The sequence below is a fragment of the Phymastichus coffea genome, unplaced genomic scaffold (genome assembly GCF_024137745.1).
Source record: "Phymastichus coffea isolate CEN01 unplaced genomic scaffold, Cenicafe_Pcof_1.1 PCOF00166, whole genome shotgun sequence".
Classification (NCBI taxonomy): domain Eukaryota; kingdom Metazoa; phylum Arthropoda; class Insecta; order Hymenoptera; family Eulophidae; genus Phymastichus; species Phymastichus coffea.
In genome coordinates, this window is record NW_026706977.1 from 318,267 (window position 1) to 338,080 (window position 19,814).

The 19,814-nt window shown below is 34.3% G+C and overlaps 3 protein-coding genes, 1 long non-coding RNA gene and 1 other non-coding gene across 8 annotated transcripts in view; 2 read left to right on the forward strand and 3 right to left on the reverse strand.

Moving 5' to 3' along the window:
* LOC131673083 (cytospin-A) overlaps positions 1-4,342 on the reverse strand; it is a 29,567-nt gene extending 25,225 nt beyond the window's left edge. For 2 of the 3 annotated variants that reach the window (XM_058950782.1, XM_058950780.1), the window contains exon 1: positions 2,700-4,342. The gene's annotated coding sequence lies outside the window, so the exon portion shown is untranslated. Of the gene's footprint in view, positions 1-30; positions 473-2,699 lie in introns of those variants that run through there. The other variant, XM_058950781.1, reaches the window with a different exon arrangement.
* A 711-nt stretch (positions 4,343-5,053) lies between these two features.
* Trnak-cuu (transfer RNA lysine (anticodon CUU)) lies at positions 5,054-5,126 on the reverse strand. Its single transcript has one exon. It is a non-coding gene; the product is annotated as a tRNA-Lys (tRNA).
* Positions 5,127-7,215: 2,089 nt separating this feature from the next.
* On the reverse strand, positions 7,216-8,189 carry LOC131673082 (uncharacterized). Its single transcript, XR_009302681.1, has 3 exons — positions 7,816-8,189; positions 7,688-7,754; positions 7,216-7,613 (listed from the first exon to the last, which is right to left on the reverse strand). It is a non-coding gene; the product is annotated as an uncharacterized LOC131673082 (long non-coding RNA).
* A 147-nt stretch (positions 8,190-8,336) lies between these two features.
* On the forward strand, positions 8,337-15,651 carry LOC131673081 (uncharacterized). Of its 2 annotated transcripts, none has more exons than XM_058950777.1 (7): positions 8,337-8,919; positions 9,893-10,243; positions 10,318-10,538; positions 10,622-10,765; positions 10,854-11,892; positions 11,970-12,515; positions 12,747-15,651. In XM_058950777.1, the coding sequence occupies exons 1-7, from the start codon at positions 8,616-8,618 to the stop codon at positions 12,968-12,970; spliced, it is 2,829 nt and encodes a 942-aa protein (XP_058806760.1). In that variant the 5' UTR covers positions 8,337-8,615; the 3' UTR covers positions 12,971-15,651. The 2 variants fall into 2 exon arrangements, with proteins under 2 accessions (XP_058806760.1, XP_058806761.1); XM_058950778.1 differs by having other exon boundaries at positions 11,970-12,355; positions 12,747-12,981.
* A 328-nt stretch (positions 15,652-15,979) lies between these two features.
* LOC131673079 (apyrase-like) lies at positions 15,980-18,850 on the forward strand. Its single transcript, XM_058950775.1, has 11 exons — positions 15,980-16,119; positions 16,416-16,641; positions 16,714-16,830; positions 16,889-16,969; positions 17,046-17,250; positions 17,312-17,417; positions 17,621-17,715; positions 17,796-17,950; positions 18,019-18,171; positions 18,235-18,368; positions 18,432-18,850. The coding sequence occupies exons 1-11, from the start codon at positions 15,983-15,985 to the stop codon at positions 18,652-18,654; spliced, it is 1,632 nt and encodes a 543-aa protein (XP_058806758.1). The 5' UTR covers positions 15,980-15,982; the 3' UTR covers positions 18,655-18,850.
* Positions 18,851-19,814: the final 964 nt, after the last annotated feature.

Genomic DNA, 19,814 nt, shown 5'->3' on the forward strand with positions numbered 1-19,814 from the left:
TTTATACAAGTTCTCATCCGAAAAACTTACCCTCTAACTTTCAAGAAGGATTTGATCTGGAAAGACTCAAGGTTGGACAACTCTACGGTGGCATGCAAAGATGCGATAAAGATTTGATAGTCTTCGTGTCAAAGTGCCTCATAGTCCAGAATTGGCACACAAACATACAGAAGGGTATATCAAACTCGAAGACGATGAGCTTGTAAGGCCAACACCTAGTAATAATGAGATGAACTATCGTGATTCTGTAGTCAATCTCAGAAAAAAGATGAAGACGTAAAGTTGTTTGTGATAATCTGGATTGACAGATGTAACCTGTGAAATATAATTTCGGACGTCAACGCAGTAAGCAATGTATCTTTTATGAAAATCTCATAAATAGGAGTCATTTTTATAAAAAATGATATCACGCCTCGATTGAACCCGCATAATTCACCAATAATAATATTGTTCAGTTTTGTTAATTTTGAGATAAATATAAAAATTGCAAAAATTACCTTGTTTCCACACCACCACTGTTAAAAACGTTACGTAAATCTTATTCTTTCCTTTCGATGCATGGGTAGTTGCTTTCTAGAAAACATTTTTCTAGGTTGGAACCTTTTCGCAAGCACTGACCGACAGACAGGTACCCCGTCATAAATAATTAGAGAAAACCAATGTAGCCGAAGCGCTCGTGAAGATCCTTTCTTGTCCAGATTTGCGCGGGGAAAAACGTCATACGGCTCACGTGTGCCAAAAGATGCGTGTCGGATAATCTAAACTGTGAACCTCTTCAGTTTAGCTTAAATGCGCCAATTACTTTCGTGTTCTTATCCTTCGAATTCTTACTTCGAATAAGATATTGCGTAAAAGTTAAGCGCCGAACACCTGTTTACGTATAATAAGACGACGACTAATACATTAAAGTAAGTGTGTTCATTTGCATACCGTATCTGCGTATCTTCGATAATAATTTATAATTTTGCGATTTAGGTAATGTTAATGCGACTGCGATTGTTTTCTTTTTTTTTGTTGCAAACGCACACTCACATCTTTTCTGATTTTTTACGGCTCCTCGTTATAGCGTACACCAGCACAGACGTTGTCGTAGTCGTGAAGCTATTCAAATTCAGAGATTTTCAGTTGCGGAAGCTGCAAGCTCTCTCTGCGATTGACATCCGTAACTAAGAGCAACAGGCGGGAAGAGAAAGCTGCAAAGTTGCCCATGAGCCTGGTAAACTATGGTGAGCGAGAGATAGCGAGTGGAAGAGCAAAAGGTGAGAGCGAGCGAAGGATATAACTGACTATATGCACATAGCAAAAATAAGGCCCTTTCGGTAGTACTCACGCAGTGGAGATGCACAGTGGAATATTTCTGATCTTTTTCCTAGAAATCTTTTATAAGCTGCAATTTTTACTCGATTTTGATGCGAGTAATTGAAAAGAACATCATGAAAATCAAGTGGAAATTACGGCTCATAAGAGATTTCCAGGACAAAGATCAGAAATATTCCACTGTACGATGGCGAGAGAAAGTTTTCGTTTGACAGCTACATACACGTACAGCTTAGTTAGCATCTTGCATCCGACAAAGCCAGTTGGGCATTACCCTAGTTGCGCTTGTCACTGTTGTTTTTATACTTTTAGAACAAAATAAAATAAAACGATTCAAACCAAATTTGAAAGTGCAGTATCACCGCCATAATCGATTATTTTTGCACACCCTGTCCTCAATAACTATTGAGATAAAGATTCTTTTAAGTTGATAGTTGCAATGCGGCAATATATTTGTTTATATATAGCAATAATGTCAATTAATTTACAGAAAAACGGCATATAAAATGATTATCGTAATAAATAAATCACGAAATCAATGAATAGGCGAATAAAATAATATACATTTTACAATAAACACAATAACAAATACGCACATATACACATAAGTTCGAACAGTTTTCATTATTTTGATTTTTATTTATACGAGATTTTATGCACGTTTCATTTCGTCCACGCTTTACAATTTAACTAATAAATTACATTTATTTGATCTATATTCTTACTTAATTTTACAATCGTACTTTATTTAATATTGGTCCAGTACAACTCTTGTGAGTTTTAAAACACCGTGCGATGATCTTATAATTAGAATTATAAGAAAAATTAACTATGTTCTTACAATTATTTTTTACAGCATTTCTTGATTTACTCTTAGCAATGAAAAATAATTTGTTTAGTTAAATACATACATATCGTGAGATGAATCTCATCCAACATCGATTGTTTAACAAGATAACAAGATGATTTAACTATTCTGTTTATGAAAATATTTGTCAGATAATAAACACGCTCGATAAATCAAGTATAGGCAATGTTTTTCTTATATGCAATTGAATGGTTCGATAAAGTGTAACTAAGATTGATTTTATTTTTGACGCCAATTCGTTAAAATTCAATAATTTTTCTAATAATAGGGAAAATTTAATTTACCATTATTTTTCACTTCAAAAGTGAATTTTAAATATTCCTGGTATTCATTAGATATTTCAATGATTAAATCACGTTGGTAGCATTTGATAATTTGTAACGGAAAATTCAACCGACAACCCAGAAGATAATACCTACGGCCGTCCGTGCAAATTATTTCAAAATTATGAATAAAATTACCGAGAGAGAAAGAGAGAGAGAGAGAAAAGTACGGCACCGTTCCTAGCTGTTACCTCTACTGCTGCCGACCGTCGCTGCTACCACTCGTCGGTGTTACTGCTGCTTCCTGCATTCGTCCTGCCGTTGGCCGTTGCTGCTACCGCTTGGGGACAGGGTCGCGTGCGTCGTCAACGCGGATCCTCACTGGGACCTTACTGGTTGAGGACGATCTAGCCTCTAACGAGAACAAATCCAATGAACACGTCCCGCGCACCTGACGTGTATCCTCGACAAGCAATAAACCCGGCGAGGCCGCGCCCGAAAACAAAACGGAAAATCGGCGACGCGCCCGATCCAACAACCCAGCTCCGACTGCCCTTTAAATTTCTTTTTCTTCGGGCCGCTCACATCGCTCTCCGTGCGTTCACCGTCTCGCTTCCTCCATAGTCGTCGGCATCCCCTGGCTCCACCAATCAGCTCGCACAGAGAAAATCGGCGTGCGAGTGCGTACGCGCGCACTGAGCCTGAACGCGGCGAACGTGTGATTGCGAGAGCCAACGGACGAATCGGCAAAGCCGTGATTCTTCGTTACGAATTAAAAATGTATCGTTCTACAGAAAAATAAACAGAGTTATGATCAAGTCCACGTAACTTTTAATATCAAGTGTCGCGTGCCTTTTCTTGCCTATTACTTTTAATGTTTCTAATTTGCGACAGTGTGCGTTTAAAAGTTAAATAATTAGCTAAAGTGCTTCTTGATATTATAATACCTTCGATATATTTTTTTAACTACGAATGAGAGAAATCTAAAATCATGTGATTGCTGGAAATCGCGATCACGCTCGCGTTTCATGTAACCACGTTAGCTCATTTTTGTTTAAAGAATGAGGTGACGAGAGTAGGAAGTCAAGTATGTGGAGCAGTCGATCTTGTATGAGAGAATGAGTTCAGTTTGCGATCGAAACTCATGTGATACACACGCTACAGTTATAAGTTCTTTTATTCATAATTTTTACAAATACACGTCCAGTTTCCAACAAATTCTATTTTTATATAAATTACTATTCTTTCATTTACGCGAAATTATATAACTTAAAAATAAATATTCGCCGAAAAGAAAAATAAGCGAGAAACACCGCATAAGTAGTGAAACATTGTGCGACATGTTTTTGTGTGGAATGTAATGAGAAAAATGATTATTGCAAGATGTTTTTGTTATTATAAAAGTTTGATTTATACATAAACGAAAACTTATATAAAAGTGATGTGTGAGTGTGTGTATGTGTATGTAACTCGGTAGATCTTTTTATAGCTTATGGTTAGTGTAAGAGCACCGTTAATTATTTCAATTAGGTAAAAATGTAAAACGATAATAGTAAGTATAATTCAAAATAATAAGCAAGTCTTATATATGTGCTATTAATATTTGAAAATATATGACGTCAAGTTTACAATGTCATTACTTTTCAAAAACAGTTCTACTTTTTCGTTCTTAACAATTTGCACTGTCAAATATTTCGTAGTTTTTAATTTGAGTGTATATTTGTTTTGCACAAACAAGTAATTTACATAAAATCACATTGACGTGCTTCTATTTCTCATAGTTTTACAGTTTACCAAAAGTTATGTTAAAAAATGTGAACGGTTCAACAATTTTAGTTGTAATTGAGGCACACTTGTAATAGTCGATGTTCACCAAAACGAAATTATGTGAACTAAACTTCAGTGTGTAAGCTTGATGAAACAAAGTGACACTATTCCCATATCAACAGATTTGTATATATAGAAAATAAAATAATATATCATCATTATAACAAAATATAGATTCATTTTATTGGAAATTTCTTGTTATTAAACTATTTTGATATCATTTTTTGCAACTCTAAACGATTAGACGCTCTATATTTCCATATTTTCAAGTATCTTTAAATTCAAACATTTAGGTATCTATTTTGAGCTTTGAGTTTAAGATATTTCTCAAAGTTGATCAAAGTTGATTATAAGTTATATTGATCGATTGTTAAAAATTGTTAAATAAAGTTATGTTTGATTGTTTAATGTGTCTAAATATAAAATCGAAATCGTTTCATGCTAATTTTTTGAATTTTATTTCACACCTTATGCTGACGCGGTTATTTGAAAATTAATCAAGCGTCTTGATTTATTTAAGTATTTTTTGCAGTGTACAAATATGTGTGCGAAGCATAAACAATATGCTATTAACAGCTTTTTTTTCTTCTTAAATCTAGATTTAAGAAAATTAATTTAATCTTAAATCTAGAAGTTCTATGGACTCTCTCATTAGCTATTTATGTTTCTTGGTACATGTTTAGAAAAAAAAATTGTTTTATCTATTTTACTATGTTATATGTTTTGTTTATTTACAAGTAATTATTTTGTAAAAAAGTGAATAAAAATGTAAAAAAATCGCCCAACGTGGGGCTCGAACCCACGACCCTGAGATTAAGAGTCTCATGCTCTACCGACTGAGCTAGCCGGGCTTGAAATAATAGATTCTAAAATATCGTGATCTACTGTGTGATCAAAATGGACTACAAGAACAAGTTTTCATGGAAAATATTATATATTTTATAAGAAAAAAATATTACATTTACTTGCACAGCTTCCAAATTCAAAAGAATTGTAAGTTTGGAAAACATTTGAGAACTAAAGTATCGATTTACGAGTATATATCGCATGGTAAAACATTCAGTTGCTGGTACCAGTAAGTAGCGACATCTACTTAAAATCATGCAAGACCATCATTTATTATATTTTAGTTAACTGTTTTAATTATATTCGCATTAATGTTTTGATTGGAAATTCTTACAATTTAATTAGATCATAAATATCAATAAAATTCAACGTTGTAAAGACATTTGGTTATCTAATTTTATCGATTACACATTTCTATCCAGCTCACAAATGGAGTAAGGAGAAGGCCATGGAGAAGTACACAACGGTCTCCAACCATAATGGCGGACACGTTACTCGCGTCTTTTACTTTTTAAATATCAATTCTAAAATTCTAGTTTAACAATTCTAAGAATGTAATCATGTTTGTAAATTATTTTTATGCAAAATAATAAATTAAGAATTGTATGACAACAGATTTGAACAAAATCATTAGGAATTTCATATTTATAATTATTTATTCAAATTGAATGAAATCCAAGATGGACGTACCGCACATTGTATGTACGAACATACATCAGAAAACTTAAAGCATTCCTTACAATAAATTTAGCTTATTTCCGACAAATTTTCTAAATAACAGTTATGAAATTATTCTAAAATGTTCAATCATTGTACAACATTAGTAATTGATGAAGCACACTATGAACTGACAATTAGAAAAATACACATGCTTTTATAAGAGGACTTTTAAATGCACATAAGTGCAGAAATGGCAATTTGAAGTTATGGTTCATATATGTTGAATCTCGCGTCCGTACCTTTATTCACTCGTTTTATATAAACAACATAGATTTGGAAATTTTCCAGGGTATGGGCGCAGCACGATCGACTTTTCGTCCACTTTTCTGTGTCGTCCAATGAGAATAGCTTACGAGGTCTTTAGGCTTAGTATTTTACTATGGTCAACTTCGCCAATCAACACGCGCCAATGTAAATTATAAGTGTAAAAAGTTTTATCATAAACTTCTTCATATCTAAAACTAGCATATCTAAATCTAACATTATTAAGAGAGATGTTGATTACATTACATTACTAAGCTGTTAAACTCATCATTTTGTATTTTCATTATTTGCAAGAAAGTCTTTACTATTGCATTGAGAATTCAGATTAACGAATCTTTTTATACATTGAAACTCTTGGGATGATAAAATATTTTTCTATAATTTAAACTGTCCAAACAGTTCATGATAAAAATTAAAAGCTTATAGTTGCTTGAGAAAAAATTGAAGCAAGTGTCATTCAATAAGTTAGTCTCTAGATCATTTTTTCATTTTTGAAAAAACTCACCTATCGGATATTTCCGTGAAAGTTTCGTTCTCGTGCCAAGAGAGCGAGGGGCGGAGGGAAGGGAAAAAGGGTCAGAAGTGGGGGCACTAGAGGAGAAATGGCGTTTCTTGTTACCGCCGTCGGTATATACGACGTGTTTGAGCACAACCAAGCGCGTAATTCCGCCGACGCATGCGTAGTTTGCCCGCCTGATATTTCGAGTTGTCTACGTCATTGAGTGCCTCCGCCTATGTTTCCTACTGCGCCAGAACGTAATAATACCTACCGTATATTTTCGAATTGAAATTCCCTCGTTTTTGGTGGCATTTAAAAGCTTTCCGCAGCAGACAGATACAGTACATCTTTGAAACTCACTCACTAGCCGACGGAAGCTTTTATTTCACCAAATTTATGATGATATGACTTCCTAAATTTTTAAACATTGATTGTAAAATCCAAGGATAGCGCACGCGCAATATGTGGGATATGTTCATTAGGATATATATTCAACAGGAAAAAACAACATTGACCGTGGGTGCATCCCGCGTGACATAAGATTGCGCGCTCTTTTTCAGAACCACGTGGGTGTAGATTAGTGAAGATAAACATCTATTTCAAATCTGACTTTTAGCACAGTTGTTTACACTTTATTGCACTTTATTGGTATATTTTGCAATGAGAAGATTATATTTCCAGAAAAACCTTTTTTCCATCATATATAATTTTCTAGAATATATTAAATACTGTACTACTATCCACAATAAAATTTGAAGATTTATAAGTAATTAACAATAAAGATTGGAAAACTGTTACATTGTTATAACTACAATACATTCAAGCGCAGGTATGAATTTTACGTAAAACATACAAAAATAAAACAAGATAAAATATATAAGTAACAAACTAAAAGTCCTGACGGACATACAAACTTCATGCGTGTCGCAACGGATATTTTGCGAAGCACGTGAACGTTTTCGTATTCGACAAATAAAAGTTTCACAAAACGGAAACTTTCACCACGTCACTGCAAAAAAAGCAAATACGTTAAAAGTACCAAGAACAAGGAAACATTTATCCCAGTGAAAAGAAAAAAATCACCTGTTAAAAAATACAATAAATTCTACGACCATTCCGTATGCTGTGTCTGCATCTAGAAAAAAAGAATCTAACCAGAAACTTATAGCTTGTCTGTACAGAATGATCGTAAAGGAGTCAGATAAACTTACCTCGATCCAAGGGGGAAAAGACGAGTCGGGAATATCTCGCGACAGCAGCCACACATATCCAATGACCTCTTTAATATCTCCATCCTTGTCACGCTGTCCTTTCGCGCTGGCACTTCAAATACAATTTACCTTAAAATTTAAATGGAATTTTTGTAAAACGAACGAAATTAACCGACAGCCTACGAAACTATTGACTAATAAACACTTTTCAATTTTTAAAAACGACTGGTATGAAAGTTATAAGTCACGAAATCAATCTGGAAATTGCAGTAAATGTTCGAACAAAACGGTACCGCAAATGCAAACGCGCACTCTTCTCTTTTCTACATAGGATTGTGACGATCATTTCATCTCTCTCTTTCTCACACAACCGATGCACGTGCAGGTACAGACTCGCTTTAGGCTCACACTCAATCCACTATCCCCACTTCTCACTTGTGTAGCTGCGCGCGCAGGCATCTGAATCGAGCGCCAGTCGGTGTGACGGGAAAGAATACATTTCCAGTGAATGCAAGGCTTCCGTCGGAGGCGTTAACTGGAGATCGTGTATGCGCATGAGCTTTTTCATAGCATAGCCCTCTCTCGCTCTCGAGAGAAATAAAGCACAACAGTAAACAACTAAAGAATCACCATTGCGTCTAACCGAAAGACATTCAGCCAATTTTACTTGTGTGTCGTCCGTGTGAGTTTTTATATGCATGTGTCTGTATGCGAGTACAGTGGAGACGAAACTGCTGCGGTGTGTGCAAGTGTCGACGAATATTGGGAGGTTAGATAAGTGAGAAATCTTAGGTGCGAAAATGCCGTTGAGCATAGGTGTGAACCTGCGGGTAACGGGCCATTGTAACCAGGGTGGCCGCAAATACATGGAGGACATGTTCAGCGTCGCATATCAGCAGTCATCGAATGATCGTGAGCTCGAGTATGCGTTCTTTGGTATCTTTGATGGGCATGGAGGTGGCGAAGCTGCGACCTTCGCCAAGGAGAACCTTATGGACATCATCGTTAAACAGAAGAATTTTTGGAGCGATAACGACGAGGACGTGTTAAAAGCCATTCGCGACGGATACGTCAACACTCACTACGCTATGTGGCGAGAGCTTGGTGAGTTTTCAATAACATCCCCTTCTGCGCGAATTGTTAGCTAATTGTCGTGAATCGCAATGGCATATGCAGGCAAAAACGGATCCGTCCCGCGTATTTTCTATCCCCACCCATCGACTCATTCGCGCTAGCTCTTTGTGTGTGTGTGTGTATGTGCGTGTGCGAGCGCGCGCGCGCAAGCGTATACGTGTGAGAGGGAGAGAGAGAGAATGATACTTGCCGGCTCTCTCTTACCGACGTATTCCGCTGTCTCCCTCTCACCCTCGCTCTTTCTCTTTTCAATGTCCGTGTGAGTACGACAAGGATAGATAGAGAAGAGAAAGGCCGAGGTGAGTTCCTCGATTTAGGTTATGTAACGTTTTGAGATGCTGTTCAGCTCTGGCCAATGGGATACTGTGCTTCAGAACGCGCTAGTTTTCAAATTTTTATTTTGCTTTGTTTTCTGTTGCGGAGTTCTGAAAATGTATTTTTGAAAGTCATCTATTTGTTTTTAGTTATAATGTTTTCTATTACTAAAATCTGAGTTAATATAGTAAAGAGATCTTTATAGTAAATTGGAGAATTTGACAGTCTTATTAGTTACAAAATAAATTCCAGTTAAAAAATATCTCGTATCTAATTATTTTTATATTTTTAAATTCAAATTGAATGATTACGATTAATTAGTCTTCTTTATTTAATAGTACATATCATTTATTCAAAAAATGTTTATTTTCATGTTATTATAACTTATCCTTGCTACCATAAGTTCAAGTAATTTTTGTACTTTTAACAAAACATTAGATGACAATAGTTATTTGAAGTGTTTCATGTATTTAATATGTATAGCAAATGATGAAAGTTAAATTAATATTATAATTCTATGTCCCATTGTCATTACTGCTTGTGAGAAAGCTTGATTTTATTCTGCTTTTAATTATAAGAAAAGTGTGTTTTTGTCTTTTAACAAAAGATAATATTTTTTTCTTTACAGACAAGTGGCCTAGAACTGCATCTGGTTTGCCTTCAACAGCTGGCACAACAGCTAGCATTGCATTTATTCGCAAGGGAAAAATATACATTGGTCATGTAGGTGACTCTGCCATAATTCTTGGCTATCAAGAAAAAGGTGATCCTTTGTGGAAGTCAAAAGCATTAACAAGAGATCATAAACCAGAATGTGGAACTGAAATGACAAGAATACAAGAATCTGGGGGTAAGGTTATCAGTAAATCTGGGGTACCAAGAGTAGTGTGGAACAGGCCAAGATTGGGTCACAAAGGTCCAGTTCGAAGGTCAACGCATATAGATGAAATACCATTTTTAGCTGTTGCAAGATCTCTTGGTTAATAAGAATCTCAGTTTTGAAAAATATATATTTGCAATTTCTAGTACTAAGTTCATTGTTTAATTCTATAGGTGATCTTTGGAGTTATAACTCAGAATTAAATACATTTGTTGTCTCACCAGAACCAGATGTCAAAGTAATTAAAATTGATGTAAAATCACATAGATGTCTTATTTTTGGTACTGATGGTCTCTGGAACATGCTGACTCCACAAGCAGCAGTGGCAATAGTACAAGCTGCCGAAAAACATAATGAAAAACATTTAATTGCATCACAACAAACTGGAAGTGGGGTACAAAAATTTTACTTTCATTTTGTAATCATTAACTATCTGATTATTTATAAGGTTTTTAAAATTCATTTTTCATTTTATAGCAAGGGGAAGCACATATGTGGATCAATCCATCAAAAAGCTTAGTTGATCGAGCCCTTGACAGGTGGTTGTCAACTCGATTAAGAGCAGATAATACAAGTGTGGTCACATTAATGCTTGATCCACCTGGACCTACTCATAGTGAGGTCAGTACTGATTGATTTTCTTTCATTCTTTTCAATTATATGTTCTCTTGTGAATTATTTTTATTTATTGTATTGGTACTTATTTTAGATTCTATTGAGTCAAAAACGAGAACAAATGGCAACTAACAAGCTATCAGCACATCCAATACCTGAAACTCCAAATATTAATACTATGCCATGCGAAAGTCTTTATCATTCATGTCCATCAGCTCTGAACCAAATATCTCCAAATAGTCCAGAGCCTGAGGATGACCCAATTCCAACGACGGCAATAGTGCCGGCACTACCAGTTTATTCAGATATCCAAAAATATCCAGACTCATCTGAGTTTGACACCACTGTCCTTCAAACTGAAGAGAATGCAAGTAAACACCATCTAAGCTCATCATCTAAAAAGGAAATTCATAGCTGCATAAATCAATCAGTGGCAGAAGAAGAAAGCATCCAAGTGGCTGAGATTTCATCTAGCAACGCGACTGACGAGCCAAGTACAATTAGAGAAGACACAAACAATTTGTTTATTGAAGCTGAATCTATGGTAGTCGAGAGTAGTCTTTTTGAGGAATCAACGTCGCAAGAGAGTGATCTTACTATTACCGAGACCAAATTCATTCTAGAAAAGAAGAGTTGGCTGCAACAAGTGCCTGCAGCAGAACAGTATACCAACGACGAAGCGGATCTTCAGTCGATCAGGTTTAGCGAACCTACGGGGCCAAGGCTTAGGAGAGGTATTCATGATAACAGTGATACACCCAAGCGAATTACTGGAACCGTCATGAGGCAAACAAACGGTAGGAGAAGACACAGTACCGGGGCACCACAGAATAGTCAAAGGCAACAAAGACAAAGAAGATCGTTGACACCGAAGTCAGCGGTGACTGCGAGTCCATTTATGGCAGCTGGTAATAAGCTGAAGAGACGAGCTAAGGAAATGAGCAATTATGAAGAAGCAAAGGTTGCTGTAAGTACCAGACATAGTGCTGAAACTGAAAGCGGAGAATCGTGCCTCAAGCGAAGAACGAGATCTGAAGATGTAAGGAATATGCAAGATGAGAATGATCCTTCTAATCAGGCCGTTGATAACAGATTGAGGTGGCCTATTACAGATACTCCAATCTCGAGGACGAGTAAATAAAAATTTATTCAATTTTTTTTATAATTAATAAAAATACAAAGAAATATAAAGTTGCAATTTTTATTACAGGTGCTGTGCTGAACTCAAGCACACATGGCATTCAAGAAAGGCGATTGTCTTCGCCAAACTCGTTCAAACGTCGCAACCTCGAAAAGAAGGTAACTCCAGTGAAAACAATAAGGCGACCATCGATAAGCAGATCGGCTACTCGCATTCAGATGCGCGAGAACTTTTGGGACCAAGGCAGAGCGAGTCGTACTGGAGCCAGTTGCTCTAGTACTCGTCGTCAAACCGTTGTAGGTCTCATCAGTTCGTTAGCCGAAACAGTTTCGGTATCATCGCCTTCATTGTCAGCTCCCAAAAGATGGCTCAGATCGGATACGATTGCTGCTACACCAATCAAGACTCTTAGGTCGAGAAACGTTGATATCGCTGGACACACTGTCACTCCACAGGTGGTTCATCAATACGACGTCAAACAGCATAGAATATTTGAAGCTGCAACGAAGCTCAAACAACCCAGTACTACTGTTGCTCCTCCTGCTGTCACTAATACTGTTGCTGCTAATATTAATACTGGTGTACTAATAGATACAGCTGATCCACATACTTCTGGTTAGGATTGTGTGTGTGTATGTGTATACGTGTGTGTGTGTTTGTGTGGTGTATGTGCGCGCGCGCGCGTGCGTATGTGTGTGTGTGTGTGTAGATGTACTGATTTTATTCTTTTAGTTTTGAAACGTTTTAAAACTTATTTTTTGTGTCTTTGTAACAGCAAGAAATACTACAAAGTAATTAAAAAATTTACCGTTTCAAAACAATTATAGAAGTATTAATTTGTTTCAGCTATGGGCAAAATCAAACCGCCTGGCTGCACGTCCACACCATCGTCGACGGCAACACCAAATAGGACAAAACCGATTAGTACCATCAATACCGTAGGTAGCAGTTCAAGCACGAATATGTCATCGAGTTCGACGAGTTCTATGTCGAAAAGAGCTAAAACCCCATACAATCCAAGTGCGAGATTAATTTCGACGAGGTCGCGCATCAAGAGGTTTAGCAAGTGAGCGGATTAATCTCCGACAAATTTTAAGTGCTCATCTGTAGATAGAATAAAACTTTTATAGGAAATACGCAACTGTTATAGTCATACATATAAAAAAATACTACTGAAAAAAAAATTCATTGCTTGTTAAAATTTGGCATGTTTAATATTGATGATATTTAATCTCTATAAAAAGGTCTTTCTAGTAGGCGAAGAAAAATCTTTCTCTTTAAATATGGATTTTTTTTCAGTATGTAATAAAGTTTGTCAACATTCTGTGCAGAAAGCGCGATCTTACATGAGCTTGCTGAAATACGTGCGCTCAAAATTGTGCTTTCCGCACGTTATATGGAAAAATACTACAATTAACATTTTCAAGAAAAAAACTCGTTTCGCTTGGGCGTAAATGCTATACGTGACGAGTATTTACTTTAGCGCACTAGTTAGATGATGTACTATTTATATATATGAACCATTGATCGCTCTACATGCTTCTCTCCCTAATCTCTCATATATACGCATAGGAAAGTGAAGTTCTAGTTTTTAAGGATCTCTAAGCTCCTTTAATATCATTTTTAGAATGAAAAAACGGTAAAGTGTGATTTGGGTGATCAATTATAGAATGATTTTTTGAAATTTCTATCATTTTCTATTTCTCTAGAATCGCATTCGCATTATATATTCAACTCAATAATTCAAACAATAGAATATTTTACTTTTTTTTTTTGCTAGAATTTCAAATATCTTGGTTTCATTATGTTATTTACATTAAGCTAATACAATAACAGAAATTATTTTTGTGATAATGATAACTGTTATGATTTTCAGACTTAAAACAATTATTATTTTGAATTATATTCGTAACTGATGAGGTTGACTTTATATTTGAAGAAGTTCTCCAAAATCATTCTACAAATTGATGATTAGATGAAAATTTATTTATATTTTTATAAAAAACGACTTTTTCTACCGTGTTAATTTCATAAATATCTGATAAAAATGTATTTATTGTCAAATCAACTGTCAATCAATACACCCATGTGAGCACTACCCTAACTACCTATAGTCATATTTTTTTGGGAGCAATTTTTTTCAAACATTGAATAAATACATCGTAATTAAAAAAGCCACTAAATAGGCTTAAACTTTGGAAGTAGAATTATTTTTGTAAAAATTACATAAATTATATAATCTTTTGCAAAAAAAATTAAATAATATTATTGGTAAAATGAATATAAAAATGTTCAATGTTCGAAAAAACTGCTTTCTTAAATATGTGACTGCAATTTCTCGACGTGTAGAGGCTGTGTTAAGGATCAACTAGATTTTGCTTCTTTGCTGTAACATTATTCAGGATATATATTTTGTTGTATATATTTTTTCAGAAGCAGCAAAATATAGTAGAAACAAATAAATGCTTTTGTAGTTCGAGTTATAACTGTGACAATTTATAGTTTAATGTTTTCTATAAAACCGACAGCGAATTTTAGGATGTTACTTTAGTTTCTGTGTGATATAACGTAAATTCGTACTAACTAATAGGTAAAAATTGATTATAAAAAAACTAATGCGACATGCCATTATGGCAGAAGATTTCAAATTGAACATAAACAAAATAATCAAGCATTTTTGTGTCGATATACAGCGTTCCCATCTTAACTCATGTGAAACTTCGATACATGTGATAAAATACTATATTTCCTTGTATAGAAATGTATATCCGATGCGTACGCAACAAAGGTTTCTCGTGCATTATTGAAGAGAAAGAATAAAAAAATATATTATATATAAAAATTATATAATGACGTAATGTTAAGTGCGACAAGTGAAAGATTTCGTATGACATGAATCTTGATTTATTGAAAAGAAGAATCTGTTGAAAGTTCTTATTTTAAAGGAGAGACACTTCTTCCTATATAGTCTATTCGTTTGTAAAATCGCGAAAATTGCAGGTGTAAATGACGTTGGCCGTACAAAAAGATAATATGATATTTAAAACAAAGATTGTAAAAGTATTTTTTTAAAAAACTAACCTTTAATCGCGCGAATTGATTATATAAAGACAAAAAAGAATTATGTATATTATTAGTATAAATGAAGCGATAAATATGAGAAGTGGAAGCAAAGAAAAGAGAGCGATATGTTCTTAAGCTAAAAATATATTAGTTAGTGGGTTTGCAAAGACGGGTGCAAATTATGACGCGTTTAAACCTATTCAACTTACACACAAACATACTGTATATTTTAATATAACACGAATAAAATATTATCAATAAGCAAGGAAAAAGTATCTTTTCATTTTGTATTTATTTATTGTAATGATCATTTTACTGTTGATTTTTTATATCAGTAGATGACTAGATTATGTAAAATGTGGTGTTTCTATTTTAATTTTCTTTTTCCTTGATTAATTTTTTTGGTGGTAAGAGCGATAATTATAATATATTTTTCGATTTGCCTGTAAAAAGGTGTATGTGTGCTTAACTGAGATAAGACTTTCATACAATTTGTCAACAAATTATAGTGCGAAATACATTTTTATTTGTTAAAGTAACTTGAATATGCGTATAATATCAATTATTTGCCAAAACGTACCTCTACAATTTCTATTTAATTTTTATAGATCTTTTATCAGCAAGTGGTAGATCTCTACCCAATAAAAGTCAATAAATTTCCGTTCTCTGTCAATACGATGCACACACAGAATAAAATTGATAAAATTTATGGACAATTTTTTAATTTACTAAAACTATTGAATGAATATTGGCATAGGCCAATATCAAGGTTAGGCGATTTTGTCAACTGCTAGAAGCTTTTTGACAGAATTACCCAACCCTGCCCAATATTCATTCAACTTTAGCTCTTCAAATTCTCATACTCTTGCGCCATCTACGAAGCAGCCTAATGATTTGGATATTTACATTTTTAGAAAAGATGCAGATAAATGTGAGATAATTCTATAAGATTTGTGGATCTCATCTCTTGTAGTTGGACAAGATAATTCATATTTTTTCAACAATAGAGCGTGTTCATCATGGCTTTCAATGTAAAATTTATATTGGCTATAGTGTTATATTTTAGTGTTTTGATATTCTGTTCAGCTGGTCCAATCAACAAAAAAGGCGAATATTTTTTGTTATCCATTATTCATTTTAGCGATTTTCATGCAAGGTAAACACAAATTCATTTAACTCTACGATATCTATTCGTTCTTTTTAATTCTAATGAAGCCATTAACTGGATTTATGTGGTATGATTGTATTTGATAAAACTCTGTAAAACATTGAATTTACATTACAATTATTTTCATTAAAATAACTCGAACGTTCTTAACTTTCGTCTGAATAAAGGGCTGTAAATGCGTTATTCAGTCAACTTTATTCAAGTTGAGCTTTAGTCTCAATTGTAATGTATATAGTCACATACATTTTTGGAAATATAATATTGCATTGTCAAAAATATTCTAGATTTATTGAAGTTTCTCCAAGTGGTGGACTTTGCTACGAGCAAGAGAAAGATAGGTGCGTTGGTGGTGTCTCGAGAGTCGCAACCATCGTCGAAAGATTGAAGAAAATTCGGCGTAATCCGATTTTCTTGAACGCTGGTGATTGCTTTCAAGGCACTCTTTATTACGAATTATTCAAAGGGAACATCACTGCTTATTTTATGAATAAACTTCATCCTGATGTACATGTGGGTATAGAAGCATTCGATAAAATTTATTTTTATTTGAACTGATACAATTGAATACTCTTTTATTTATAGACGATAGGTAATCACGACTTAGATGAAAATGTGTCAGGTCTTGCATCTTACATAAAACAATTGGATTCTCCTGTCGTTGTAACTAACATTGATGACAGCGAAGAACCGTCGATTCAGGTAAGAAAAACAAATCGCTAAAATGTTATGATCCTATACGTATATTGTTCTTCTTCAGAATCTCTACACCAATAGTACTATAATCCAAAAGGGTGGTAAAGATATTGGCGTCATAGGTGCCATTTACTCTGATACTGATGTGAGATACATTACTTGTCTTATTAAGTCAATGCTTATTTCTTATATTTGTAGAATAACATACACCATCGTTTTAGAAAATATCGAAGACAACTGGAAAGCTGAAGTTTTTGAACGAAGTACAGACCATCAATTTAGAATCTAAAAAATTGAAAGCTCGAGGAATCGACATAATAATAGTATTAAGTCATTGTGGTATCGAACACGATAAGATAATTGCTAGTAATTGTCCTGACGTTGATATCGTTGTTGGTGGACACTCTCACATTCTCCTTTACAATGGTATAAATCATTATTGATTTTTGTATCGCGATAGTTACGAAATGAAGCGCTTATTTCACAGGAAAACCACCGTCCAATGAAGCTGCTTATGGGGAATATCCGATGGTAGTAACTCAGAAGGGTAATAATCGAAAAGTTTTAATCGTTCATGCCAGTGCTTATACTAAGTAAGCTTTTCTTATATTAAACTTAATGTCATTACTGTTTTGTTGATTCTTTGAAAAATAATTTTTAATATCAAAATAAATGTGATTGTTTTGAAGTGCGAGTTCTGTACTGTTAAAGCAAAACAATAAAAAATGGGGAAAACAATAAAATCAAGTTAAAATCGCAAATTTATAGGAATTGATAAAGAATTAATAATATATAGGTATATAGGTGATTTACAAATTGTCTTCAATGAAGATGGCGAACTATTTCGTTGGAAAGGAAATCCTATCTATCTCGAACGATTTATAAAAAAAGGTAGACTGTATATACAATTTGTTAATATGTAGATAATATAAATACAAGTCAGTAAGTAATATAAAAAAGTTCTTTAATAGATTTGTCATTTGAAAAAATGTTGAGACCGTGGAAAGTTGAAGTAGATCGTATTGGCAAAAGGTTAATCGCTAAAACTTTGGTATTTCTGAATGGAACATGCTACTCTGCCGAATGCAACTTGGCTAATCTTGTTACGGACGCGATGGTTGATATTGTAAGTCACTAATACACATAATATAATACTTTGCTTAGTAATTCCTTTAAAATGGTAAAATTGTATAGTATGCCAATGAATCGTCCATCAGTTTTATGACGGCTAATAGTATACAAAACAGTATTCCTGTGGGTCCAGTTGTCTACGAAGATATTTATATGACTTTACCATACAATAATACATGGGATTTGATTGAGCTCAAAGGAAGTGACTTATTGCAGGTGAGTTATAAAAAAATCGTTGGATCTTATAGAGATGCTTAATTGACACAGGACAAATTGTAGGTTCTCGAGGAGAATGTAGCCAAAAGTTCGAGCAAAATATCTTTCGTGAATTTTCAATTGATACAATGGTCCGGCATGAAGGTTGTTTATAATTTAAAAAAGGAACAATCCAAAATCGTCAGTGTAAAAGTCAGGTAAGCTAATGATCGCTAAAAAATCTAATTAAATACATGCTAAACATTTTGTTCATCTTGAAGATGTCTCCACTGTAATGACCCGAAATTTGAAGACTTGAACAGCGATCAATGGTATAGAATTGTTGTGCCTAGTTACGTAATAAGTCAATCTTTTGAAACAATTTTCACAAAGCATCGCTTAATACACACTGGAAAATCTCGAGATATTGACAACCTTATTGATTACGTGGAGAAAAAGAAAGTAATCAATATTACCACTGAATCCAGAATGGTGTTTGTGTAGTATAGTTGATGTATAAAATGTCATTAAATTTCAGTCGATAGCATTTCAAATATCGAAGCTAAAATTTCAGTTTAAAATCAAGAAATAAAATATAAGATTATTCCAGCGAAAAATTATACTGCATGAATGATATAAAAAGGGCGCTAAATTAAAAAAAAATGTTCCATAAATTACTGTATTTAATTTCCACTTTGAAATTCCCGCCAATCAATAAAATAAAATAAAGGAATTGCCGTATTTATTGAAAGATTGTTTACGAAGATAATTTCCAAAATTTAGATTCTTTACAGACAAAGATATGTGCTTAGCTTTTAGTTAAATTTAAAGATATTTTCCAAGATGACGATTTTACCGAAAAACGTAATTTAGTTGAACGCATGTTTCAATCAAGCGACCCTTGCCCTTGTAAATGACCGGTTCTTCCTCGTCTTTTTATATTCAAGCACACACTTGAGCCGTGCAATGCATGAAAGTGCCGGAAAATATTGAATCGGCAACATTTCTGAACGCGCCCTGTACGTGCTTATCGAGCAGGATGACTAGCCTTTAATAATGAGTGACGAATCGCGACGGCTTAATGATAAAGGACTTGTCTTGTCTGATACTTAACGCTAGGTTGGCCGGTACACGGATGCGAAACAGGAAAGGGGGGCATAACTCACAACCTGAATTTGCAAGAAATGTGTCATTGTTTCTATAGGGATGGAACTGCAATGGGAGGAGACGATGAGTTAGATGAGCTATTATATTAATATGTTCCTCTAGAAAATTTCAGCTTTGCAATCAAGGGTATAGTTAAACGCGGGATCGAAAGGGCGAGAGAGATTTTAGAAAGGCCAACGGACAAAGTCGGAAAAGTCAGTGGCCCACGAGAAAAGCAAAATAGAAAGAAAACAGGACTAAGTAGGTTACGTTTTTGAAACCAATTAAAAAATGAAAAATGCGAAAAGCAGCGATACTTTCGACCTTAAACGAAGCAGATAATCTATAACTATAAGCTTGTTCAGTTTACTACGACGCAGCGATTTAAAAAATTGTGCTCCGTTGGATTTGAACCCATCAAAAGAAAAGAAAAATAATATAATCAATCGATTGCTTCGTATTATATTTATTAGTAGCTAATTAAACTACACAAGTAATTAATTATGAAATCTATTAAT